The 24704-nt window shown below is 56.6% G+C and overlaps 8 protein-coding genes across 8 annotated transcripts; 2 read left to right on the forward strand and 6 right to left on the reverse strand.

Moving 5' to 3' along the window:
• Positions 1 to 992: 992 nt before the first annotated feature.
• EX895_006076 (uncharacterized protein) lies at positions 993 to 2360 on the forward strand (the record flags this gene model as incomplete). Its single annotated transcript, XM_029886668.1, has 1 exon — positions 993 to 2360. One exon carries the CDS (start codon positions 993 to 995, stop codon positions 2358 to 2360), a length of 1368 nt encoding a protein of 455 aa, XP_029736981.1.
• Positions 2361 to 2463: 103 nt separating this feature from the next.
• EX895_006077 (uncharacterized protein) lies at positions 2464 to 2820 on the reverse strand (the record flags this gene model as incomplete). The annotated part of the gene is made up of 1 exon (XM_029886669.1): positions 2464 to 2820. One exon carries the CDS (start codon positions 2818 to 2820, stop codon positions 2464 to 2466), a length of 357 nt encoding a protein of 118 aa, XP_029736982.1.
• A 1018-nt stretch (positions 2821 to 3838) lies between these two features.
• Positions 3839 to 5438, reverse strand: EX895_006078 (uncharacterized protein; the record flags this gene model as incomplete). Its single annotated transcript, XM_029886670.1, has 3 exons — positions 3839 to 4193; positions 4297 to 4732; positions 4862 to 5438. The coding sequence occupies 3 exons, from the start codon at positions 5436 to 5438 to the stop codon at positions 3839 to 3841; spliced, it is 1368 nt and encodes a 455-aa protein (XP_029736983.1).
• A 1065-nt stretch (positions 5439 to 6503) lies between these two features.
• On the reverse strand, positions 6504 to 6994 carry EX895_006079 (uncharacterized protein; the record flags this gene model as incomplete). The annotated part of the gene is made up of 2 exons (XM_029886671.1): positions 6504 to 6793; positions 6886 to 6994. 2 exons carry the CDS (start codon positions 6992 to 6994, stop codon positions 6504 to 6506), a joined length of 399 nt encoding a protein of 132 aa, XP_029736984.1.
• A 1966-nt stretch (positions 6995 to 8960) lies between these two features.
• EX895_006080 (uncharacterized protein) lies at positions 8961 to 15887 on the reverse strand (the record flags this gene model as incomplete). Its single annotated transcript, XM_029886672.1, has 1 exon — positions 8961 to 15887. One exon carries the CDS (start codon positions 15885 to 15887, stop codon positions 8961 to 8963), a length of 6927 nt encoding a protein of 2308 aa, XP_029736985.1.
• Positions 15888 to 17382: 1495 nt separating this feature from the next.
• Positions 17383 to 18236, forward strand: EX895_006081 (uncharacterized protein; the record flags this gene model as incomplete). The annotated part of the gene is made up of 2 exons (XM_029886673.1): positions 17383 to 18116; positions 18200 to 18236. The coding sequence occupies 2 exons, from the start codon at positions 17383 to 17385 to the stop codon at positions 18234 to 18236; spliced, it is 771 nt and encodes a 256-aa protein (XP_029736986.1).
• Positions 18237 to 18356: 120 nt separating this feature from the next.
• Positions 18357 to 19191, reverse strand: EX895_006082 (uncharacterized protein; the record flags this gene model as incomplete). The annotated part of the gene is made up of 2 exons (XM_029886674.1): positions 18357 to 18575; positions 18712 to 19191. 2 exons carry the CDS (start codon positions 19189 to 19191, stop codon positions 18357 to 18359), a joined length of 699 nt encoding a protein of 232 aa, XP_029736987.1.
• A 316-nt stretch (positions 19192 to 19507) lies between these two features.
• Positions 19508 to 23032, reverse strand: EX895_006083 (uncharacterized protein; the record flags this gene model as incomplete). The annotated part of the gene is made up of 1 exon (XM_029886675.1): positions 19508 to 23032. The coding sequence occupies one exon, from the start codon at positions 23030 to 23032 to the stop codon at positions 19508 to 19510; it is 3525 nt and encodes a 1174-aa protein (XP_029736988.1).
• Positions 23033 to 24704: the final 1672 nt, after the last annotated feature.

Here is a 24704-nt window from a genome sequence, read left to right on the forward strand (position 1 = left end):
TGTTGCTCGGACAGGAGCCGATGCACCGACAGCCGGATAAAGAAAGTCGCACAGCGACAAAGGAGCCTTCGACAGATCGGAAGGGCCCGCAGAGACGCGAGATCCAACATGATGAATGGCACGCGGGGCTCGGGCACGATTGTTTATCTGGTTGATTCTTTCGATGTCGGCGGCCAAGAGACAGATGCGGTTGGCCAGAATGAGTATGTCAAGCAGACCGTGTCTCTGCGAAGAACTGGCCCGCACAATGGCGGCTGCTGGTGGCGGCCTCATTCAGCCGAACTACTTCTGGTCCAAGCAGCGGCTGGCCCTTTACCGCATCAGCACCGTGGCTATGGACAAGATGAGTGGTGCGTGCTGCGAATGGTCGCCATAGGGGGAAAACGTCTTGTGCAGTGATGTTGCTAGGATGTCCTCATACGGAAGCCAGGAACCGTCGTACTGCCAGGTATCCTCCGAAGATCGACGCAGGAGGAGGAGGCCGATGTTATCCTGGATTGGGCTCCAGCCTGTAACCGCGCGGATGCGAGCACGAGAATCTTTGAGCCCCTGATGATTGCAGAGACTTGCACGAGCCTCTGCCGATTGACTGGACGTGGTGCGGTCTAGGATGGGTAAGGAGTGAGTGACACCTGGTTGGTTTGTGAGGAGGTGTTGGTGTTTCCCTTTTGCAGGGTTGGCTGAGCGAGCAAAAAATCAGAATAACGTCAGCCAGGCCCTGTGACAGGGACCAGACAGATTTCTTCCAGTGAGCAGGCCTGGGATTTTTTCGTCCCATTTGATCCGGGTTGCGGTCGGAAGACCTCCATTTTTTAGAGGCTGATTCTCCACTTTCTTCTCAAAATGAGGTTTTCTCGCCCGAGTTGCTCAGCCCAGAACGCGGATGTCGGAGCCTGGCCACATCTCGAGACCCTAACTCTCTACCGAGAGACGTGAACTTCGATTCTTTCCCGACCTCCTCTTTGTTTCAGACGCAGAATCCACCCAGCACCATGTCGAACAAGCGTGTCCGAGGACTGGCAATCCATCGGCCCATCCTGTACGGCTCGACGTCGACGCCGCTCACACCTGCAGAGAAGCTAGCTGCCCCACCGGATCACACTCACAAATGGACCGTTGCCGTTCGCAGTGCAGCTTCCCTTCCTCTTCCCTCGCTCTCGGCCATCTCTGGCGCACCGAACGGTAGCACTTTCGAACAAGGCTCAGAGATCGGCGCAGTCAATGCAGCAGGCGGCACGACGACACCCTCGACCATAGCAGCAGCTGCAGCAGGTTCGTCTGCTACCATCTCCACGCGCGGACGCGATCAGGAACATGACTATCACAAGATGGTCGGAAACAAGGATGACATTTCCCATTTCATCAAACGGGTCCAGTTCAAGCTGCACGATACGTATGCTTCGCCGACGCGCAACGTCGATAAGTTCCCGTTCCATGTGACCGAGACAGGATGGGGAGAGTTTGAGATCCAGATCAAGATCTTCTTTGTTCCCGAAGCCAACGAAAAGCCACTCACTCTTTTCCATCATCTCAAGCTGCATCCTTGGCTGCAGAGCGTAGCGGCTGTCGAAGCCGAAGCGCCAGCAACTTCCATTCCTGCACCGCTTCCTCCCTCCGACGCGCCCGCTCCTTCCGACACTCCGCATGCACCTGGTGGCAACGGCGAACAAGGTGGAGAAGCTTCCACATCGGCCGATACGACCAAGCAGGAAATGGAGACAGTTAGCATGGAGGTGGACGACTCAACCACTACCGCGCAAGCCGAAGCAGTAACGAGTACGGATGTTTCTGCAGACCCTTTATCGGCCGCAAAGAATCCCTCATCGTCATCATCATCAGCAGCAGCAGCAGCAGCAGCACCGGCAGAGCCACCGAAACCAGCACTGCCTCCCGTAGTCCACTCCTGGCAGTACGATGAGATCGTATTTCCCGAGCCCATGGAGTCTTTCTACGACATCCTGTCCACGCATCCACCCACGCCCCTCCCCGTCGTCTCAGCACTAGCTTTTGCCGATCCTGCAGCCTACCGCTCCTACCTCTACGCCAAAGCAGATGCAGCCAAGGGCAACTCCACCGCTGCACCACCCATCCCGCCGCATCCGCTGCACACCCCCACGGGTTATCTCTTCGATGCACTCTCGCTCGAGGCGCAAAACGCTGAGTCGGATCGTCTCGACATGGCGCGCATCGCCGCCATCCGCGAACTTGAAAAGGGCCGCGAGCAGCTCATCAAGGCGGAAAAGGCGCTCAAGGACGCTCGGCTTCGCATCGCCCGTCTGAACAATGCCGCTCTGGCTTCGGGAGGCTCGTCTTCCGCAACACCGGCAGCACCAGGGGCTACCGTTCCATCAGCATCGTAAAATGCTGGTCTCAAACGTCTTGTCATAGTTGTATTTGTACATTCGGAAGCAGAGGAAATCACTCGCGTTCTCGCGGTGCTACAGAAGTGAGGGTCTGAAGGAATTACTGGTGTGCGGGGACTTGGCATCCGATGAAGGAAGTATAGATGGGCAGCGGTTCGTTTTCCTTTCCCTTTTCGCTGAATTCGGCATGGAGGAATTGGTCGAAGACGTAAGGCACCCAGTCGACGCCATCTACGATGCAGGTCGCTGTGAAGCCAGAGAGGTAAGTGCCGTCGGAGGCAGTCTCCGCCCCACCCGTGCACCCGCTTCGGAACTTGATGTCTTTCAGCGGGTTGCCCGGGTCTTGGTCGTCGTCGTCACCACTGTACTTGCTGACGAGCGCGGAGACTTGACGCGAGCGTGCTTTGCGGGAGAGCGGAGGGCTGGACTTGAGATTGCGGATATGGCGCGAGCGCATGTCGTCGCGAAAGGAAGAGCAGAAAGCGTCGAAGGCCGGGCATAGAGCCGAGGCTGGTGGTCCCGGTGGACCGACTGCAAACGTGCATGCTGATACAGAAGCCCCTGAGTCAGATGGCCACTGTGGGAGCTCTCCGCTCCACTGCACGCTTGGAAAGTGTGACGCTGGTGATGTTGATGACAAGGAAGATGATGTTGACAGCGATGACGAGGCAATGTGCGGATTGAAGGCGGACAGAACAAGCTGGGTCAGTGCTAGGATCGGGGTTGGCACTAGCATTGTGTCTTGCACGATCTCCACAACGTTTGATCGCTGTCACTGATTGCTTGTATGAGATCGTAACGATGTCGAAAGGGGAACGATGGTATTCAGGAAAGAGCAGATGGTCATCTATGGGCACAAGTTAGGACACTTGTTGCACTGCCGTAATGCCCCGAGGCTAAGCAAAGCCCACATGTACCCATAGGTGCCGCCAGCTGAATGTTATCAACACATCATATACCGGGCCCTCTGCATCGAAGCCATTGTCTCCTTCAGACACAAGAAGCAGAAAGCAGAAAGCAGAGTCTCATCACCGAAAGACTTCAGCCGGGCGTCTGGCTGCCTGCTTAGTGAAGCGGGCTGAAACGAACGAGTCTCGCCGGACTCCCGCGCGCTCAGGGTCCGACTCCTCCAATGCAAGTTCAATAAAACCCGACCGACCTCTAACACCAAACTCTGTCTGCGTCGCTCACGTGGCAAAAACCCTTCCCCCTCGGACTCAAGTCCGTTTCGTGACGCTATTCTATGCAGTTCGGCCATGGCTCGCAAGCTGACCATGTTGTTTGGTTCTCGCTTCACCGTACAGATGCAACCTGCCGTGCACCAATACAGGGCCCCAAATCATCACATAACGAGCGAAAAGCAGGAACACAAGAGCCACAGCCGGCAAAAGAACCGCGAAAAGGTCGGCTGCGATACACGACAGCCATCCCGTGTGCATTGTCCGTCTATCCCGAGTGCACCATTTCTCTCTTCTCTACCCCGAAGACACTGCATACGCCTTGCCGGCAAACATCAGAGCCAATGATCGGGGCGAAAAGCCGTCGAAAATGTCCTTTGACATGAGCCGTTTCCGTAGCATGCTATCCAGAAACATGAACCCTGGCACAAGCAGCATCAGGAACATCCAGACTCGCTTGGCGACCGCGATCGTTGTGCGACGCTTCTTCCACGACGGTGGCAGTGCATCAAGTGCCGCCTGCTCTACCAAGACACCTACCCCTTGACTGAGGAAAAATGTGATCATGCCTGGATCTATCATGGCTGAGAGCAGCGTGGGCAGGTCCAGTGTATCCGATGGGCTGGGCCGCAATCTGGCGAACATCCAGGAGCTGTCAGCAGCAGGGCATTGTGTGCGCATCAGGTATCAGAAAGCGGCCAATGTCAGTTCCTGATTCACGACCCAAAATTGACGTAAGCGTCGATCTAACTTACTGCTGCACTCCGGACCAGAAGAACACGTAGAGCAGGTGCAATACTTGATTTTGCGAGAACGGCATCACGAAAGCGAGGTTGAGATAGTCGCGCTGCGAAACGGAGTGCCAGCTACGTGCCCAGAGACGTGCCAGACCAGGCGAAGTGAGGGGCTGCTCGAAGCTCGAGAGGAAAGACGTCGCCGGCTTGGGCCTCCACACTTTGAGAATGAGCCCCTCCAGGAAGCCAGGAGCGAGAAAGATGGCTCCTCCGACTGAGGCAACCATAGCAACCCTTGTAGGCAAAGGCAACTCGAACGCCGAATTTGGAACGCCCCGCAGAACCAACTGCCGCCGTGTAAAGTTGGAGGGCAGGATCTTGTGACAGAGATCGCGAGTTGTCGCAGAGCCGACAGGAAGGTAGAGGCCCATGAAGTCGATCACTTCTGATGTCGGCGCTGCCAAAGCGTATAGCCACCGAGAGGACATCAGTACACAAAGCGCTTGGAGCAAGCTAGCCCAAAACGGCATCTCTGACTGTCCGAACCGGCGCACAGAAGAATGCGCGGGAATGTCTCGAGGCTCACACTTGTTGAGCTTGAGAAAACAAGACCATTCGTTCAAGCCTCGCTTGGACCACTCAAGCGCTCTTCCCTGTTTCGCAAAGATGGGGCTGGTACCCGGGCGCCGCAGTAAGAGGACATCGAGACCGTATACGAATCGATCCCATGAAAAAAGCACGGGAAAATTGACTTCCTTCCACTTGTACTTGGCGTAGTGGGCTTCTTCCATCCTTGAGACTGGCTGGGCAGCATTGGGCAGAAACGGACGGATGTGTCGAGGGCCGCCCTTTGAGTATACGAAGCAGATTTCGACCGCTTTGCACATGATGGTCCAGGTAATGGTCGGCATGGCTAGGTCTCGCAATGGGTTGCCCAACGTGTACGCGCGGTTGAAGGCGACCGGGATCGCGATCGAAGCCAACGCTGGGAACGAAGCTAGACGTACAAGTCTCCATGCTGTTGTTCGTGAGGGCAAGGTGAGGCACAAGAAGAAGAGCCAGGAGATGCATAGGGCGACGCTGGGGAGTACAGGTCGAAAGTTGATCTCCCAGCTTGCCTCGAGTGGTCCACCAATCGTAGGCGCCGCCTTGGGGAGCAGCATGGTTGGATGGCGACACGCTTCCGATTCGAGCTGGAAGATCGGAGATGGAAGCAAGGAAGCAAGGAAGGAGACGAGGTTCACATGGGGGTTTCAAATGTCGAAGCACCAACTGAGCTCGAGATGTTTCACAAGAGGGTGGGTAAGAGCTCCCAGGCTGTCGGTCACGGCCTCCGAAGAGCGCGCCAGATGAAACTCAGCTTTCATTTCTGCCGGGAAGTGATGTCAAAGCAAAGAAACGTGTCCTTTCTTGCCGAATCTCTTTCAGTTCAGGAAGTCCCAGACAGACAATGGGAGCAAGCACCAAGGCTGTTGGATCTAACTTCAAGAAGCTGGCCGGTGTCGTTCCGTCTACTTGGCAACTCCGACGTATGATTGCAAGCATTCTGTGATTCTTCTTCATTGCTAAGGGTCCCGAGAATCTGACGGCTGAGTCGATGAAGACACCTCCACCAAACAAATCCTCTGCTTCTGCGCGGTAAATGTGATGCTCGCCTACGGCAGACGCTCGTGCTTATTTCGCTATTCCGCTGCTTCGCTGGTGGTGGAAGCAAGAGTCGTGCGTTGCTCGAGTCGTATCAGCGAAGCTCGAAACACAAGGCTCGTTCCGCTGCGGGTCCGTCCGACGAGGGTTGGCAATCCGCTCGAGCCGTGCATGTTCGAGTCCGACTTTGTTAGTGCGCACAGCGACCCACGTTTTAGTGTCGCTGTTGCCTCGAACGGGGATGGTCTCGAGCTTCGCACCTTCATAAGCCTTGGAGCTTGAACCTCCAACCTGGTGCGTGGCACGCTTCGGAAAAGGTCCGAGCTTCCAACCAAGCCGGCGACCAGAAGAACCGTGCGGCGGATTGTGTGCCGTGCCGATTGCCGCTCAAGACTATGCTTTCAAGGACCGCAAGCTTCTTCACAGCAGCAAGTGGTGGTGGTGACTAAGCTTGGAATGATGTGCGGAGTGCTAAAAGTACATTGAGGATCAAGGAGCGGTCGGTGAGATCGAGGATTGGGCAGCATGCAGTGCCGAACCATGCTTTCGGTGGGAGGTCTAGTGTATGGGACGGAGGTGAAGACTCAGATGACCTTGGGTGCCAAACTTGCAATCTTGCCCCATCCTGCCGCACGCAGCTCGTTGGCGACAACGCCGTTGACTCGGGTTCCTAGTGGCTCCTTCTTGTTGTTAAGGAGGACACAGGCATTGTCGTCGAATCGGATGACGCGCCCGTCAGGTCTTGTCATCTCCTTCTTGGTGCGCACAATCACGGCGTGTCGCACGTCGCCTCTTCGTACCTTTTGTGTGCTTGCCTGGCCAGGTGCATTGGAGATCGGACGTGCCTTCTGAACGACGACGACAATCTCGTCGCCTTAAACACGCCAGAGTGGACGTAGCAAGCAAAAGCAGCAGAGTCAGTATAAAGCAGGCGTGAAACTACCTACTGTGTGAAGAGCAACTTACCAACTCGACCAAGACCTTGTGTTGTCTTGTTTCGTAGGACATTGACACACTCAGCGATGAGTCCGCCCGAATTGTCGATGATGGCCATGCGTGCTTTGAGACCCAACATGCTGATGAAATCGAGGCCCGTGTCTTTTCCGAAAGCTCGAGTTCAGTTTGAAGATGGTCTCTTTGGTAACGCTTCGAGAGGCTCCGAGAGGCTAGTCTGCGGCTCTTTGTGTGTGTGGTTCGGTGCGAGTGATTGCAATCGATGACTGGAAGTCGTGTTCGTGCGTAGATTCTGGTGGGCCGTCTTCGTCGTCGTCGTCTTTGTCGAGGCAAGACGAATACGAAGAATTGGCTGCAGGATCTCCCTGACCAGAAAAAGACGAAAGATTCTCGGAAGCGATTTTCGGGACTAAATTCAAATGTATCGGAAGTCCCGATATGGACGTTTCCCGATGTCTTCTGTTTCGCGAGTCTATTCTCGCAGCGTGTGCTGGCGATGTTAAAGTGACACTGTGCCTGTATTGACCAGGATGGGATGCTCCTCGGCTTCTTACATCGCTATAGGTGGTGTCAAACACGCTCCAATCTAAAGTGAGCGAGCACAACATACTAGTATCCTCGAGATACTGACTGCACTACAAACACACTTCCACCAATGGCGCTGCCGCTCACGAGGCATATGTGCACATGTAGCCTCAGCCTAGCGGAAAACGTCCACAAGAACGTTGGCAAGTCAGCTTGAATGGCTGGTTTGCTATCGGCACTTCCACCACTGCCCCGTGACCCAATAAAGCTGGACCTCTTATTGCTTCTCTTGGTGGGTCGGCTGAATCACAAGGTGACTGTTTGTGTACTGAAAAGGAGGCGGCACACCCGATGGGCACTACAGTCTTCTGATCTGTTGGCATAGCTTCCGCCGCTGACACATCAGCCTTTTCGAAAGCATCGTGTCTCTCTTGTTGAACTCGGAGAGAGTCTGCAAGAGAGGCTTCGCCGATGAGAGGAAAGATGTCGAAGTGGTGAGAGAGCCATCTGATATATCACAGTTCAGCCAAGGTCGGAGAGGTCAGATGCTTACGCCCCGGTTAGGGGTGCGATACTGGCTGGATCAGGACGTATAAAAATGGATTTTACCGCGGGATCTGCTTCCGAGCCTGCTCTGTCGGCGATGATCAGGGCGCAGTAGCCCTGGGTTGCAGCGTTCGGGCTTACCCTAATGTACAATGTGTAGAGAGCGCTGAGAGAGATGAAACAGATGACTGGAAGAGGAACGTTGTTGGAGATGAGAGGGTAGCGGGATGGCCTTCGCAGCTAGACGTGACGCGAGATTTCGATGCGGCGGGGACCCAACGGACGGCACGGAACAAAGCCTGGATGACTTTGACGGCCTGAGAATGGCGTTAGGGGATGTTAGTTGCTCAAGCACGCTCGAGTGGTGCGTTGAGAACGTGTCTTAGATACCGCCGCCACTCCTTTCGGGGCAGACGATGCGACCGCCAGCGGTTCTGCTGGCAACTTGAGCGCTTCGCCTAGCGGACAAGACGGCGAAGGAGGCAGCAACAACGGCGGCCGAGGCGGCAAAGAGAGTTCGCTGACGGGTGAGAATCGGCTGCATGGTGACAATGCGTGTTGACCTGCGCGTTTTTCGTGCGAGGAAGCTCGTGGTGTTTGGATCGCAGTTGATGCTCTTTTCAGGCAATGACGAAGTGGAGATATGGGAGACAAGTAGATGGGGGTGCTGAGGAAAGTGGGTGGCGCAAGTTGATAATCGGATGAATCAAAGCCGGCCAAGAGCGATGGGAGGCTGCAAGCGGTACATTGCCGTAATGAGTCTTTTGGTGCTCAGGCCCGCCTCAGCCCAACAAAAAGTGTGGGGTAGCGGGAGCAGCTGCGCAGTCGGGCCAGGGTCTAGAATCCGAATGCAAGCGTCGGGCACTGAGGACTTATCGGGCTGCTGCTTCAAGAATTACGTCAGTTAAAAATGTAACAGAGTAATTCTGTTGCGAAAGGCTTTATTTCTCGAAATTCAATGTTCACAGATCCCGTAGCGCCCAACTCCGCGATACAGTACGTCCGTCCTCATTCCGTCAGATCATGGCCAAGATTCCTTCCACGGCCATCGCAACCGTTGCGAGACCATGGTATTGAGCGATGGTCTGCAGCGACTTGAGCTTCTTGAGCGTCTCCTTGCGCGTCACCATGAGACCAAAGCTACCCGAGCACTCACAGTGCGGCTGCAGGTTGGTCTGCTTGAGCGCACCGCACTTGTTGCATCGCAAGTCTTGCAGATGGAAGGATTCCAGATACGACGTAGCGATGTTGACGAGGCGCATCTCGAGATGCGCGATGTTGTACGGGAAGGCACACTTTGCGCACTTCCACTTGGGCGTCGTCGCTCCCGTCGCCGTGGCTTCTGGCATCAGATCGGCATCACGACACAAGTCGAGCGTTCGGTCGTCGTTGCAGAAGGTGCAAATCACCAGCGGCAGCTTGAACGGCTCGCAAGGGTTGCGGAACTCGGCCTCGGACGAGAACTCGCGCACATTGATCATGTCAAGCAGGTTGCGTTTCATGATCTGCACCTCGATCGCGTTCTCCTTTGCCAGCGCGAGAACGGCTGTGGTCGTCTTGATGAACTCGAGCAACGGGTTCGAGAGCGCCATCCAGGTTCCAGGAAGCGTGGGGAAAGACCATATGCGGCGGTGCTCGGTGGTGAGCATGTCGATGTACTCTTCGTCTTCGTCGCGAGCGACGGCGGCGTTGATCTCGTCCGACGACGTCTGCATGGCGTGTTTGAGCTCTGAGAGCTGCTTGAGCATCTTGCGCGTCATGGTGTGGTTGATAAGGTCCGTCGCAAACTTGGCAGCCGGAGCCAAGGTCGACGGTGCAGCAACTGACTCGCCCTTGTCGCCCTTTCTTTGCTCCTCGTCGCCCGGTGCCACTGTGTTAGCGGGTGTGTTGGGCTCAATGACAGCACGAAGAGGCGTGCGCTCGTGCTCGCCAGCCAGAGCGGCCCGACGCTTGTACTCGTACAGGCTGTAGATGAAGGACCCGACGGCCACCGAGAACTTTTCCTGCACAGCGAGCGGAAGGAATGTTTGGATGTTCCAGTTCATCTCCACGTTGAATGTGGGCGCAACCGCATCCGCCCGAGCTCCCTCTCCTGCTTGCTCCTTCGTGGGTGCGACGAGCGACTCTGCATCCGCGATGACACCGCCAAAGTTGGCCGTGTCCATCCAGAGCAGGTACTCCCAATAGTGGATAATGTCGAGCTGGATGTGCTTGAACAGCTCGCGACTGGTGACCGCCGAAAGCAGGTAGCGCGAGTAGGCCATCGCGTTGGCGGCCGTTGGCTTGCTGGTGAGGAGGAACAACCGATTGAACGAGGCGTACACGATCGAGGCTCCCAACCGCTTAAACTCGGCGAGCAGCTGGAGAAGCGTCTTCTTCATCAGTCCAAACAAGAACCGCTGTAATGCTGGCTCGAACAGCGCCGAGCCATCAGACGACGCCCAGCGCCAGAAGTTGTCCGACAGCAGTGCAGCGTACGGCGAGCGATTGCGTCGTTTGGTCGTGTACCAGGCCTTGACCATACCCTTGACAGCGGTGAAGACAGCCGAGGTGAGGACCGAGTCGCCCAAGATGGTCGAACTCTCCACCGTACCCCTGGAGTACTCGTCCAAGTTGTGGGAAGCGCCCTCGAAGGCAAGGCCAGACGTGCTGCCTTCCATCTCGTTGACCGTACCTGACTGAAGGACCGAGTCGACGGCCAGGTCCACCAGCCCGACCTCGAGGCAGACGGTCGAGTAAGCTCCTGCATGGCTGATCTCGAGCGATTCCTGCTCGTCCCATCTGGACTGAGCGTGGATATCCTGCTCCCTGCCACCGAGATCCGGCTGAGGATGCGGCGACCACCACAACACCATGTCCTGCTTGACGAGACGGCGCGCAAAGTCGATATCGGCGCCAAAGAGGCTGAAGTCCTTCTCCATGTTGCCCAACGGCAGATCAAAGTGGCTGGCAAGATCAATCCAGCCGCGGATCCAAGCCGATGCTCGCAGATAGCATTGCAGCATCCTGCGCGCCGAGTAGAGCTGCCAGCCGAGCGGCGGCAGATCATCCTCAAGGGCGGCGGCGGCGATCTTGATAATGGGAAACTCAGCGACGCTGGGGATGCGCGTCTCGTAGTATGCCTGGTCCTTGGAGGTGCATAGTGCCAGCATGGCCGAACCCTGCTTGGCGACCTTGAGCGTGGCGAGGTCCTTGGCGAGCGCCTTGAACGCCCGAGACGCCGACGTGTGAACGCGAACATCGACACGCATCGTGTCTGCATATTCAAAGACGCCACTACCCTCCGGCAGCTTGCCCCGCTTGCGCATGTGGGCGACACGGTCCGCGTACATGGTTTCGAGGTTGGGCACCTGACGCAAGCCTGCGGAGTCGACGATGTGCACCTTGATCTCGCCTTCGGGGCTGAAGAGACTCATCACGTGACGGCCATCCTTGTTGGCATGGTACAGGTAAAAGTAACGGATACCGGTGCCTCCCGAAAGGTACTTGTGGCTCGGCGAGATGTCGACGGAAGTGGGAGCAGACAGATCCTGCAAGTGGAAGCCAGTGTCGAGCGCTCGGCTGAGCTTTTGCGCCTGCGAGTTCCGTCCGTACACGCAAGTAGAGCCAAGCTGGATGAGCGCCCGCACATCGAGAGGCAGCTGCTTTTCGTAAACGCCTTCGACGTTGGGATGGTGGATGAGGTTGCTGAAATGCGCCTCTTGCTCTTGATACACATCTTCGTCGACAGTGATGCGGTAGAGGTGTCGACAAGGGATGTCTCGTGGCAGCGTCTTGACCAGCCTCTCGGCCTGATAGACGCCCGACAAAAAGACCGCGCTGCTGGGTTGGCTTTTAAAGTTGACGTAAAATTGGCGCGGCACTCGCAGCTTGAGCGACTGCAGGTGCTGGTCGATCGAAATCCACATTCGGTACTCTCCCGGACGCGACGACGGGCAGATTTGCACCACGTCCCACACCGCTGTGGCCATATTGGCGGAGCGTTTGGAGAAGAGCGAGCCGACGGTCCCCTTGCCGAGCGTCGACGAACCAAAAGCGTCGCCGCCACTGGCTCTTGCCTTGCGCTCCTTGGCCCTCTGCAATCGCTGTCTGCGCCATTTCTTCTTCATGACAGCGACCCATCCAGAGTAATCTACGCTCATGTCGGGGGCCACCTCTTCTACCTCCGGCTCGATCTCGGTGATGGTCGCCACTGCCACTGATGCCACTGGTTTGACTGTGGTGCTCGCCTCGGTCGAAGTTGGCTTGGCAGCAGGGCGGAAGACGTCGGTGAGTTTCCTCTGCTTGAACTTGTCCTCACGTGCAGCGACACGTTTGTAGAGCCAGTCTGGGTGGCGCACTCGCGGTACTGGGTTGGACACCTTCTGCATGGCGGCTGGGATGGTGATGAGCTTCTGGATGACACCGCCGAAGCGTTCGATGTAGTAGTTCCAGTCGAGGATGTTGCGGATGTCGAAATCGGTGATCGAGTTGTCGCGAAGGAACTTTTTGAGGTAGTGCTGCTTGACAGAAGGCTCTGCGTTGAAGAGCGCCACAGGCACGGCACGCTCGGTGACGGGCGCTCCAAAGGGCTTGGCGCTGATGATAAACTTACATGCGAGGCCCTTGTCCTTGATCATCTGAGCACCCAGGAACTCTGCCAGACGCTTGGCGGTCGTGATGGCAGTCGACTTTTGGCTACCGTACTCCTGTAGGGTCTTGGACATGGACTTGTTCTCGGCAATCAAATCAATAAGCTCCTCGTCGTGCAGCGTGGAACCTTTGCTGTACAGCACATCGAGCCACTGGTTGGCGACCTTGGCGACGGCAGCGTAGCACTCGTCGAGCGTAGTGCCGAGCAAAAACTTTTCGAAGATCTGTTTCTGGAAGTCCTTGATGAGCTGCAGTTCTCCACGACGCTTAACCTCGAACCCTTTCAGTTCGGCGAGCGAGCCGTCGGGATTGAAGACGGCGTAGCGCTTCTTGAGCAGCTTGTCCTCCTCCTTGGACGAGGGCAGGATCATGGCCTTATAAGGGCCGTCGAGCTCGAAAAAGATCGAGTTCTCGCTGCGAATTTCGTACTTTCCTTTTTCCTTATCGACCAGCTCGTGGTACTGATGGTTGGTGAATTTCTCGTGAACGAGATGGTTGAGCATGGTGCAAGGATAAGAGATGCCGAATTTTTTGCCGCCTTTGACCTTGAAGGTGAAATTCTCGGGGAAGACGCCGGGAAGCATGCACCAGATACCGTCGGTGTCGAGTTCAAGCGGTCGGCCTATGCGTTCGACGAGCTCCTTGGCCATCTGGATGATGGAAGCGCCGGTGAGACACGTGATGCCGGCCATCTCCATCGAGTACCAACGGGCGCCCTTTCGCATCACATAGCCGTAGAACGAGTTCAAGATACACTTGTGGGCCAGCTGCAGCGAGTCGTAGAGCACGATCATCTTTTTGGCTTCCATCGTGTCGTTGAGCGAGTCGGCCTTGTCCAGGTTCTTCTTCCACGTCTTGTGCAAGCCTTTGTATTCGTAACGACGGTCACGGAAATCGCGCACCGTGTTGATGTAGAAGGGGTTCTCGCGCTGGCAAATGACGGCTTCGCGAATGACAGTCTTGGATTCGTGCGTCTTCCTGTAGACCTTGCGCGAATAGTCTCCGAGTCGCTTGTGGAGCAGGGCGGTGCGCTCGTTCTGCTCGAGGTCGTCGTAGATGCGACGGGGCAGATGCGCCGCCTTGGGTGGGAAGGTCTCGTTGGCGAGGGCGTTGCGGATCATGTTGACCTCGTCGCGCTTGGCTGGAAAGTACTCGCCACGCCACGCCCAGTCCATGCGCTTGTCGCACTTCATGCCTGGGCGGTTGTAGTCGCACGTGGCGCACATGGCTTCGCTTACCATGGAATCCGGCTGGAGCCGGTAGCTAAGCATGATATTAGGATACATGGCGGCGACGTCGAGATGGTAGATGAGCGGGCAATCTTTACGGATCGGATGGTCGCGCATCACCTCGAGCATGGTGCGGATCTCGGCCTTGACCTCGTCGTAGTTCTCGATGTCGTCCATGGCCAGCTTGCCCTCCTCCCGGATGCTGAACTGCAACGCCGCATCGAGGTCGTCGATGAGCTGTTGGATCGCGGCAGGATCCACGCGAAAGTCGGTCTCGATGTCGGAGCGGAAGACACCGGCTTCCAGAGCTTCCACGTGCCCGCCGACGTAAGTTTCTGACTCGAGAAGGTGGCCCTTGTAGGTGTTGCCGACGGGATCCTCGTGACGGTTGGGCATGACAATGTTGCCCTTGAAGGCTTGCACCATGAGAAGTGTCTCGCATAGCGTGCCCGAACCTTTACGCAGCACCTCGTCCGGGTTGAGAGGGATAATGTTGCAGAGCGAGAAAATGAAGGGATGCACGTACTTCATGTAGAGGTAGTAAGTGGCGACGGCGTCGGAGACCGAATACTGAGCCAGTGTCTGGGGTTGCTCGATGGCGTACGGCGTCATGAGTTCGGGGTCGAGCTCCATTGGGTCGTAGCCGAGCTTGGCCACGGTCACGGCCTTGAGACCCTGCGAGCCCTGCGGCAAATACGAGTCACGCTGCACCCATCGGAAGCAGTCGAGGTGGGCGGTGGCGCGCGACTTGTACTCGTTGTCCGAGTCCTTTGCAAAGCCGATCTCGGTGGTCATGTTGAGGCCATGCGCGCGAGCACGTGCATCGATGAAGGGGAAATCGAACGAGTCACCGTTGTACGTCGCGACGACGGTAGGTTTGGCGTCACGGAAATGTTCAAAGAAGCGTTCGAGGAGGGCGAGCTCGTTCTCTTCGTTGAAGATCATGAAGGGACCTTCGTACTCGTCCTTGGGGGTATAATCGAAGTTTTCGATGTCTTCAGAGACAATCTCGCGATTGGTGATAAGATAACCTTGGCCGTCGATCATGTACGAGATCATCATGATGGCATCGGTCTCGGCGTCGGGAAACTTGAGCGGCTGCTTTGTGGTCTCGATATCGAAGGCCATGACGACCGGATCGGCACGTTTGACGCGGTCGGTGACCATTCGAAGGCTGACGATACCGTCTTCGAAGCTGACGTCGTACCAGAGACCGACTCGGACGTCCTGGTCGATGGCAACGCGGAGGTAGTAGGGGATGTCGTACTCTCGGATGTCGACGAGGCACTCGGCAGGATCCAAGGCGCTGGCCGCTGCTCGCCTCCGGCCTCCAGTCCAGCCGTCATCGCCGACGAGACCACCGCTTTCGCCATTCGTCTCCATCTCGATCTCGACCGAGGCACTTGCGGCAGCGGCCGAAGCGGCGCTCAGCACGTCGGCGTACGTGTCGACAGCAGAGAGCTTCTTTTGTGCTGCTTTTGCGATGGGCAGAAGCTCCTTGCGGACCGAGAGGAGGTCCTGAACGTTGAGGAAGGTGAGTCGAAGGTAAAGACGCTGGTGGCCGAGCAGGTGGTTGGGAAGCTTGAGATCCTCTTTGCGGTCGCGCTGTATCGACTGGATCAGACCTTCGAATCTGCGACGGAGCCATTCCTCGACGGAGCTCTCGGACCCTGGTCGGCATCCGACGAGGAAGTATGGCTGGTAGAGGACGGTGGCCTTGAACATGCTGGCGTCGTCCTCGATGAAGTAGAAATCGACACCGCTCTTGCCTGTGGGGTGATCCGAGTCGCGCAGGAGGGTGGGGTGCATGTTGACTAGCCATGCTTGCCTTGTTTCACCCTGCTCGAGACGGTGAAAGCCGAGCTTCTCGTCGATCTCGTCTCGCTCCTTGACCTCTTGGAAACGTTCCTCGACGGCGGAACCATCCTCGATGCCCTTGACCAGCTGCGCTGCCGCATTGGCAATGGCTTTTTCGGTTGCGCTCTTGAAGGAGCCGGATCTTGGACCGCCTCCACGCTTGCGAAAAGTGCCACGAGAGCGGACGTTGGATCCGCGGCTTGTAAGGCCAAACGTGCTCGGCATTGTGCGAGAGGACCCTGGCGGACGCTGAGGCAAGGTAAGCGGATGAGGCAAGGTTGATCTTGCTGTGTGCTTGCTGGTCCGAACGCAGGACTTCGTAGATGCTTGTCAGGGACAGCTGGGCTGATTGTGTGCGATAGAGTCTTGGCTGCTAGAAGAGGGTCAATGGGTATGAAAGTACGGAGCAAATGCAAATGCAGTAATGACGTTGGGAGGGGGGAGTCAGGGAACTCCTGATGCTCTCCGTTTATGGGCCGAGTTTGAAGTGCGATGATACAGATGCTGATGATGCCGAACGCGTTTATAGAGAGATGCAGCGAGCCAGAAAGAAACAAGAACAAAGTGTGATGATGATGAGGAGGAGGAGGATGAACGATTGAAGGAGCTGCAGCTCGTGTGCTCTTCCAAGTTGTACATGTCGTCGCTCAGCCTCTGAGCTTCTCGCCTTGAAATTTCAAACCAACACCGAATCTAGCTGCATGAAGCGAGCGAGCGCGCACGACGCGTTGCCTCGGCGAGAGCGCTGTGGCGTTGAGTGGCAGCGACGCGTTTAGTTGACCTCCGAAAGAAAACAAGAGAAAAGAAGAATAAATACAATAGACACTCACATTATTCAGACCGTGAGCTTGATCCTTTGACACAGGCAGGAAGGTCAAGCCTGTCTTTTCCTCCAGCGTCTGATCCGAGTTGTGTCGCCTAGTATCGTTCTCTTTCATCAAAATCGTTGGTGAAGAGAGTGCTTTGGAGTGAGTTCGCCCTCGTTTAGCTACCTTGGTCTCTCCCTCCCATCACGAGGGAGGGTTCATCATGAGGCTGCTGTTCCGATGCATTTAGCCAGTGTCCAAAAGTGCTTTCCCACGCAACACCCGCTCGCAGTCGGTTCGCGGCCGAAGCGAAGAGTCAGTGCTTGACTGGGCCCGAAGATAAGATCAAGCTCGGCCGCCTCGCTATGATTGCCCTGGATGGCGCGAGCGAATTGTGATTTTGATGCGGATGTGACAGATGACAGCAAGAAGCAACTCGAACGTGATGCACATGTAGCAGCGAACGGCGCTGACGGAGTGATTCATCTGCAGATCCTCGCTGGAGTGCAGTTTTTCATTGTGGGCTGCGTGACGAGAAGGAAAGCAGAAACACGCCGATGCCCCTCACGCTTGGACCCTCCCTTTGTCGTTCTTCTGCTTTGAACTGCCTCTTCTCTCTTCAGCTTTCTGCTCCTGAGCCTTCCAGACCGAGCCAGAACAGCAACGTCTCCAAGCAATGATCGCTTCCTCCACCTTTCTCCAGCAAATGTCAAAGCAATCTACTCCAGTCTACTTCGAGCCAAGATCAAGGAAGCGACCGCAACAGGGGGAAGCAAGGCAAGTTCATGCAATCGTTTAGGGAAGAGTAGCATATGTGTGCACCCGACTCAGTGCTCATCGCTGGTCCTGCGTTGATCAGAGCCCTCAGCGTACTCTGAGACCGACAATTGACAATTGCATCGCCTCTTTCCAGCATGTACCAGGACGACCGAAGCTCTCCAACTTTAGTTACGACAGCACAAACTGATGCCCCGGACACATGGGATTCTGACTTTCTTCAAAGTCGAGTACCCTACGGAAGCTCTCAAAAACATCCCAAAAGCAGCTTCGACGTCATCGACAGCGATAGCGATAGTGAAAATGTCATTGACAGCACCAGCGGCAACGACGACGATGTTGATATGCATGACACCCAGGCCGACAAGGGCAAGGTCTTACTGATTGGACGAGACGGCAGCGAGTTCCATTGTACCCGCTCCGACATTGAGAAGCGATCGACGGTTCTGCTCGACATGATCACTTGGGAACGCAAACAGGCCCGCATTCGCCTGCAGCTTCCTAAGGACGAGGTCTCACTGCTCGCCGACACCATGAGCAGTTCGGACTTGCTCCAGATTGGCCATTGGCAATGCCGTTCGCTCGAATACCTTGTTCGAGCACTCGAGTTGTACGAGTTCTACGGATGTTCCGGGTACGACATCGACGGAATCCAGATGGCGATCCTCGAACAGTTGCGGGACGGCACTGGCGACCCACGTTTTGCGCTTGATGATGCGAGATTCGCCCTCAAGCTACGCGCACTCGCGTTGTACCACGACATGAGCTGGCTCCTCTCCGTGATTGACCAGGAATCTCCTGCACAGGTACGTGCCTTCTACGGAGGCGATGACGATCTACAACCGCGCAAGTGGCGCAAGGTTTCGAAGAGGTAAGTGGCAAGGAAGACAAACGGAAGGAAGCACAACAAATAGATGCTGACCGACCTTGTCGTGCTCTTTTGCCGCTCTTCAGTTCAGCGGTTGAGATGAAGCCGCCTTTCACAAGCTAGCCTACAGAACAATTGCTTCGAGACAGAGAGAGGGAGAGACAGAGAGAGGGAAAAAGGCAAAGAAGGAAAGAGAAAGAAAGCAAGAAAGGCTGCATTGACGTGCTTCGCAACTGCTGCGATCTAGGGTACAATTGTGGCTACGATCTTGCGCTTGTGAGCCAGTTTTCGGAACTCGCACAGATAGATTCCTTGCCAAGTTCCAACGTTGAGGCGGCCGTCAGTGATAGGGATGGTGATCGACGGGCCGATCAAGCTTGCCTTGGTGTGCGAGACCGAGTCGTCGGGGCCCTCATCGGTGTGCTTCCACGGCAGGGACTCGGGGACGACCTTGTCCAGAGCCTATCATTCCACCGTAGGTCAAGAAGAAGCGCAAAGTGGTGGGAGAAGAAAGGTGGAAAAAGGTATCAATCAGCCAAACCACGTCGAGCACAATCAATTTGCACGATCGACGGCCTCGTTCTCCAAGGAAACTTACCATATCCATGTCCGTTCGGACGTCGCGGTCGAAATTTTCGTTCAAGCTCAGGGCTGCCGAGGTGTGCTGGATGAACAGAGTCAGGATGCCGACCTTGACGCCCTTGAGACCTTCCTCCAAGTGGGGCATAACCTCGTTGGTAACGAGGTGGCATCCCTTGCTGCGGGAGCCGAGGGTAAACTGCTTTTGCCACGGCATGGTCGGTTTAAATGCTACAGACGGTGTTGCCGAGTTGCCAGCACAAGCCGTATGTCGTCGTCTAGAGTACAGGAACTCAAAGATGCCAGGGATCGGAAGCAGCCAGTAGAGTAGAGCGAGTGCAAGGACGAGCAAGGTGATGTGCGTCGGATCCGCGTATTGACCTGCCCTGTGCTGCGCTTTCAGTCGTCGACGAGCCTCTCGTTTGTCGATGGGCGCGTGCGGTGACGAAGAGTAGAGCGTTTCGTTGCTGGGTCTACGAGGTAAAGTGCTGCTAGACATCGAGATGGAGGTTGGCGGAAGAGTCTTGCGACCAACGCGCACCGCGCAGCGCACTTGGATTTGTCGAAACCTTCTAGCCGCTGCAGCAACAGGCTGTGACGTCATCTTTTTTTTTCTGCCATGGAACAATGGTGTTCTAACATCGTGTTTTTTTGGTGGCGACATCCTGAACCATCATCGTCGCGCAGCTGCGAAGGCCAACCATACGCGAACACAAACTGAGGGGCAGCACACCGAGACCTATACAACACGCCGATGGCCGTACAGAAACAAAGTTGGTATAAGTTTTCGTTACAAGAGGGATCCGATTACGTCGTTAGCTCATCACAGCCGAAGGCGCAGCTTGGTTGTGGTGCAACGTCGGGTGCTGCTGCTGGCCTTCGCCGGTGTGCTGTTCGTACTCCAATTGTCTGTTCGAATAGTTTCGCTCACCGCCTGCGGCGCCGTTCTCGACCCAGCTCTGGTTGGACGGCTCGTCAGGAATTCCTTCCATGTCTTCATCTACGGTCCTGTGGCTCAGACTGCGTCCTTCAAGTCCCAGCAACCTATCGGCTTGGCTCTCGCGATACTGCACGCTGTTGCGCTTGTTGCGCTTGGCGTTGTCCGAGCCGTCGCCATTGTAACCCTGTTCGTTGACATCAACGGGCGCAACTTCTTCCTCGATGCGCTTGGGTGCTGGTTCGCCGTTGGCATCAGTCTCGAACACCGAATCAAACTCGGTCAGGAAGAGCGCGAAGACGCCAGCACCGATGGCGAGCGTGGGACTGAAGACGATACCGACATTGCGCATTGTCATCTTGTTGACATCCGAATGCTCGATAATTTTGATCAGGTGGCTGCATAGCGTGCGGAGGAGCGAGTAGTTGGCCAAAGGCAGCTGTGAGACAAGATCTCCTAGCTCGTTGATGCGCTCAGCACGGTCTTGCAGCTCGTTGACGCGCATAAAGTCCATGTGCAGCTCGCGAGTCAGAACGCTGGTGGGCAGTTCGCGCAAAAAGGTCTTGAGCAGACCGGCGATAGCGTGCGGGTCGTAGTACTGGTTCTCAGCAAGAAGATCGACGTCGCCCTCCATGTTGAAGCGGTCCTTGAGCGTCTTGATGACGGCAGACGAGCCAGAGAGACGATAGATACCCTCTTCCATGAATGCGTTGCGCTTTTCGAGGTACTCGATGCAGCGGTAGACAACCGACGGCAACGCCAGGCCCTCGTGAATGCTCGAAATCGCGATCGACTCTGCAAGTGGCACGCCGAAGACGGGTCGAGGCTCCCTGTTCTGCTTGTCGTGGCCTCCAAAGGCTCGGAATCCTTGCCAGAATCGCTTCTTGTCGTCCTTCTTGCTATCGGGCGCTACGTCGTCCCTGGCCCCGAACTTGTAGCCGGCGGGGATGGGCGCGCCGTTGATGGGTCCACTGATGGACGCCTTGCCACGGCTGAGGGACTCATTGCGTTGGCCAGGCGAGCCGGGAGGTTCTTGCAAATCGGCGTGTCGGGTGCTGGCGGGTGATCGTGGCTCGTTGAAGCTGCGGTACGAGGCGGAGTGCGGTAAGGAAGTAGGGACGGTGGACGCGGCTTGCCTGCTGGTAGCCGTGGAGTCGAGACTGTTCAAGCGCGCGGGTGTTGTCCTGTTGGGATCTTGGGCAACAGACGCGCTGCGATCTCCATCATGTGTCAACGGCCGCGACGAGAGATCGGCAGACGGGCTCAAGGCAGCATCGGGTAAGCGACCGCTGTAACCACCATCTCGACCTGGCGTGGAAGGGTTGTGCGAGAGCGACATCTTGCTCATGGCCTGGGTGGGAGAAGCAGGCGAATCGTCGACCGTGTTGCCATCGAGCTCGGCAATGGCGCGGACCAGCACATCCACCCAGTCATCTCGCTCCTCGTCGCTCTCAGCACACAACACGTGTCGAGCAATGTGGGCTGGTTCCTCGTGGCTTGCGTCCCTCTTTTCGAGGATGAGGAAGGCGTGGCGGTAGGCATTCTCGTCCTGCTCGCCTGCAGTGCTCTTCTGCTGTCGACCGATCTGTGCTTCCTTTATGCTGATACTTCCGATCTGGGCCCCGCCGCGCGTCTCGAAGTAGCTGAGATACGAGTTGCGTAGCACGTAAAAGCGGGTGACCCATCGGCCGAGGTTCTGGCCCTTTTTGGTGAGGAAGCCTTCTTTGCTGCAAGAGGTGGGATCACGAGTGCGGTTGGGGACGACGTCGGTACAGAGGAAGGTGCAGACCTCGTCCTTGTCCGGCAGGTCGAGCACCATGAGGCTCTGAAGGTAGATCTCGAGCAGCGCCTTGCGTTGATCGACTTTAGCAGGCGCATGATCCTTGAAAAGAGCCTTGTCGGGCAGAGGCGCCAGGCGCTGGGCTGCTTTCTTGCCCACCTTGCTGCGAAGCTTGGCATCGAGACCGACGATATCACTGTAGCTCTTTTCGATGGTCCACGAGGTAGGCGGGGTGGGTTCACCTGACGACATGCTGTTGAGACCCCACGAGGCGGGAGGGTGCAAAATGTCGACAGTGATGAGGAACGAGATGGATTCCTTGCCTCGATCGGGCGAGCGGTAGTTGGTGCCTTGGATCTTGACGCTGGCCACACGCAAGAGGGACGAGTCGAGGCGCGGAGCCAGCACACGCTTCTTGGCGTCGTCCTTGGAGCGTTTCGAGCCGGGACCTCGAGAGCTGCGATCGTCCGTCCTGGACGCGAGGGATCGGGTGCTGGCAGAGGATGGGATCATGGTGGGGGTCACTTCGGTTCGATTGCGGTTGGGGCCGGAGGCCAGCACCGACCTTTCTTGCTCTGCGCTTCGATCGACCTGCGGCTGATAGGGAGAAGCGGTGGCGCCATGCGGCGAAGAGTAGCCTTGCTGGTGAGGGGTGCGAGACCTGTCTTGGACGGGGGTGCGGGGAGTCATTCCGATCTGGTGTGGGTTTTCGTCAGTGCCCGAAGCGGAGCTACGTTCGATGGCTTCGAAATCTTCGTGGCTGGCGGGAGAGTCGGTGAGGTCGCCTGTACCTTGGCCCGGACGAGCGAGCGACATGGACTGGGCTTGCGCTTGGGCAGCCGCCCTCTGCTGCATAATGGAAGCGTGAGGGCCGTTGCCGGTGTCGACGGGCTGGGTGCGGTGCGAAGGGCCCTGATCGACGCTGGTGATGGGACTGTCGTAGACGTGGTTGGAGCCGTTGGCGTTAGAGCCAGTCAGATTTTCCTCGTGGGGCGCAGCGGCGGATCCGAACGACGGCTGAACGAGCTCTGGTGGGTTTCGGTAGGCCCCGACTGCGGGATGTGCTGTCGCAGGTGCAGCAGCAGTAGCATCGGAACGGGAGTTTTGTCGGGCGTGACGAGGCGAGCTGAGCGGGCTGCTCGACCGCTCGCCCTCGTTGGCATAAGGAAGGCGTCTGCGATTGCCAGCCGGCGAGCTTGGTGTCTGGTTGGGTGCTGAGCTGAGAGGCGACCCTTTGGTGGTGGCGCTAGGCGCAATGCCGTGCGCGCGTTCGATCTCGGCCAATTTCGCCTTGAGGCTCTCGTTCTCCTTGCGGATACGGCCCATCAAGTTCCAGATGCGCACGTTCTCGGAAGAGAGCTTGGTATTGTCGAGGCAGAATTGGTTTCGTTCGGCTAAGACTTGGTCGAGAGCAGCGACGTGGTCGGCGTTGGAACGAGCGAGTACTTCAGCCAGTGCTATCGGTGCCGGGGCCGGTGTACCGGTGGAACGAGTGCCTGCAGCGGGGGTAAAGCGGCTGGACGAACCGTGAGAAGCGGTGGAGTTGGCATCGGCCGCGTAGCCGGCTGAGTCCATGGCGGGATCGATGCCGTAGCGAGGTGGTCTCGCTGGCACGCTCGCCATACTGTGAGGTGGGTCCAAGACGACTGTGCGAAAAGCGGGTTGTCGAGGGTGATCTGAAAGGAGCTAGATGGAGTGAGCTGCGATGAGAAAGGGTATTTTTATCGGAAGAGGTCCAAACTTTGGCTGGTGTCGCGAAATGCCGAGGTTGCCAAGTTGCAACGAGCGGATACGAGATGTCCGGACGTGGGTGATCCAGGTGGGAAGATGAGTCGCCAGGCCGCTCTCAATCGAGTGAGGCGATGGCTGAGAATGGGGACGGAGAGGAATCGGGAGGGAGGAGATGGACAGGGAAGAAAGATGTCGATGGTGTGAGTGTTCACAGGAGCTTCCGAGTGGGAGTAAAGAGCAAAGACAAGCCAGCCACCTGCGACGAGAGACGAGCTGCAAGTGAATAGGCGCAAGGTCGAGGCAGGCAGGACAGGGGGGAAGAGAGATGCAGCGAGACAATGAACTAGGAAAAGCGCGAAAACAGACGTCAGCACGCGAGAGACAGACGCAAAGCCAGACACGGTCAGCCCTGTCACAGTCACAGCGTAAAACGCAGGCGGCGGCGGCGGCGGAACGGAGCCAGACAGCGAACCAAACGCGACCTTGCAAGCGAGCGAGGAAGCGTTTCATCTGTCTCTCTCTCGCTCTCTCTCTCTCTCTCTCTCTCTCTCTTTCGCGGGGATGGACTGTCCGCTGTTGGTCCCCTCGGCTTTTGCCCCTCCAATGTCTCAGAGTTGAGCGCCATATACTACAAAAACTCAACTCGACTTGATTAATACGCCCATACCAAGCGCTACCAGCGTGCTCCGATGCTCATCACAGGAGCTAAGATCCAGCGTGGAGCCATTGCGATCGTTTTACAACAGAGCTAGCCAAGGGTCAAACTTGAAAACGAACTTGAAAACGAAAGAGGGGCAAGGGAGCTCGCGACCAAAGAAGGTGGCAGAGCCTCGCCTTTCGCAGTCCGACCGCACCGAACTTCGTCGCATGCAGGCGAGACGTAGATTAATTAGGGTTGAATCTGAAGCCGCTCACGCTCACTCTCACTCTCACGCCGACTCGCCCATGTGCGGCCTTTCCTGTCAAATTTGCCGGACCGAGCGAGAGGAGCTCAGGACGCTCTACTGTAATGCATTTCTGGGAATGAGCGAATGTGATTCACGACAATTTGGATCTCTCCACCTGTTCGAGCCTCGAGCACGACAGACTCGGCGGCATAGATGCCGTTGAGAGCGGACGTTCGTCAAGAGCCAGTAGTAAAAAAAGAGAGAGAGAGAGGGAGCTCGCCAGGGAGCATCAGCTTTGACTTGACGCTCGTGGGCGTGGCACAGCACCACTGATCGGGCGCATGAAGGACATGCTGTAACGACAAGCAGACTGCAGACTGCAGACTGCGAAACAGATGAGTCGGTCTATCTTTTCATTTCCGCCGCTTGAAAAAAGGTGGTCGAGGTGACCGACGCCGTGCACCTCGCCAGCTTGCATCGCTTGCAACGCCCACATGTCGGCAAGGTGCCTTTGCACTCCAACTAAGTGGAGCCCACTTATCTCTAGGCTGGATCCGACACCTTTCCACCTGACCCGGACAGAGAGTAGCTTTCGAGGGTTCAAGCTAGCTCTGACAAGAGAGAGAGAGAGAGTCAGCCCAATTTTTGTCTCGGGTTTGTTAGGCTTCGTCGAATGA

This window comes from Sporisorium graminicola, chromosome SGRAM_8 (assembly GCF_005498985.1).
Source record: "Sporisorium graminicola strain CBS 10092 chromosome SGRAM_8, whole genome shotgun sequence".
Lineage (NCBI taxonomy): Eukaryota > Fungi > Basidiomycota > Ustilaginomycetes > Ustilaginales > Ustilaginaceae > Sporisorium > Sporisorium graminicola.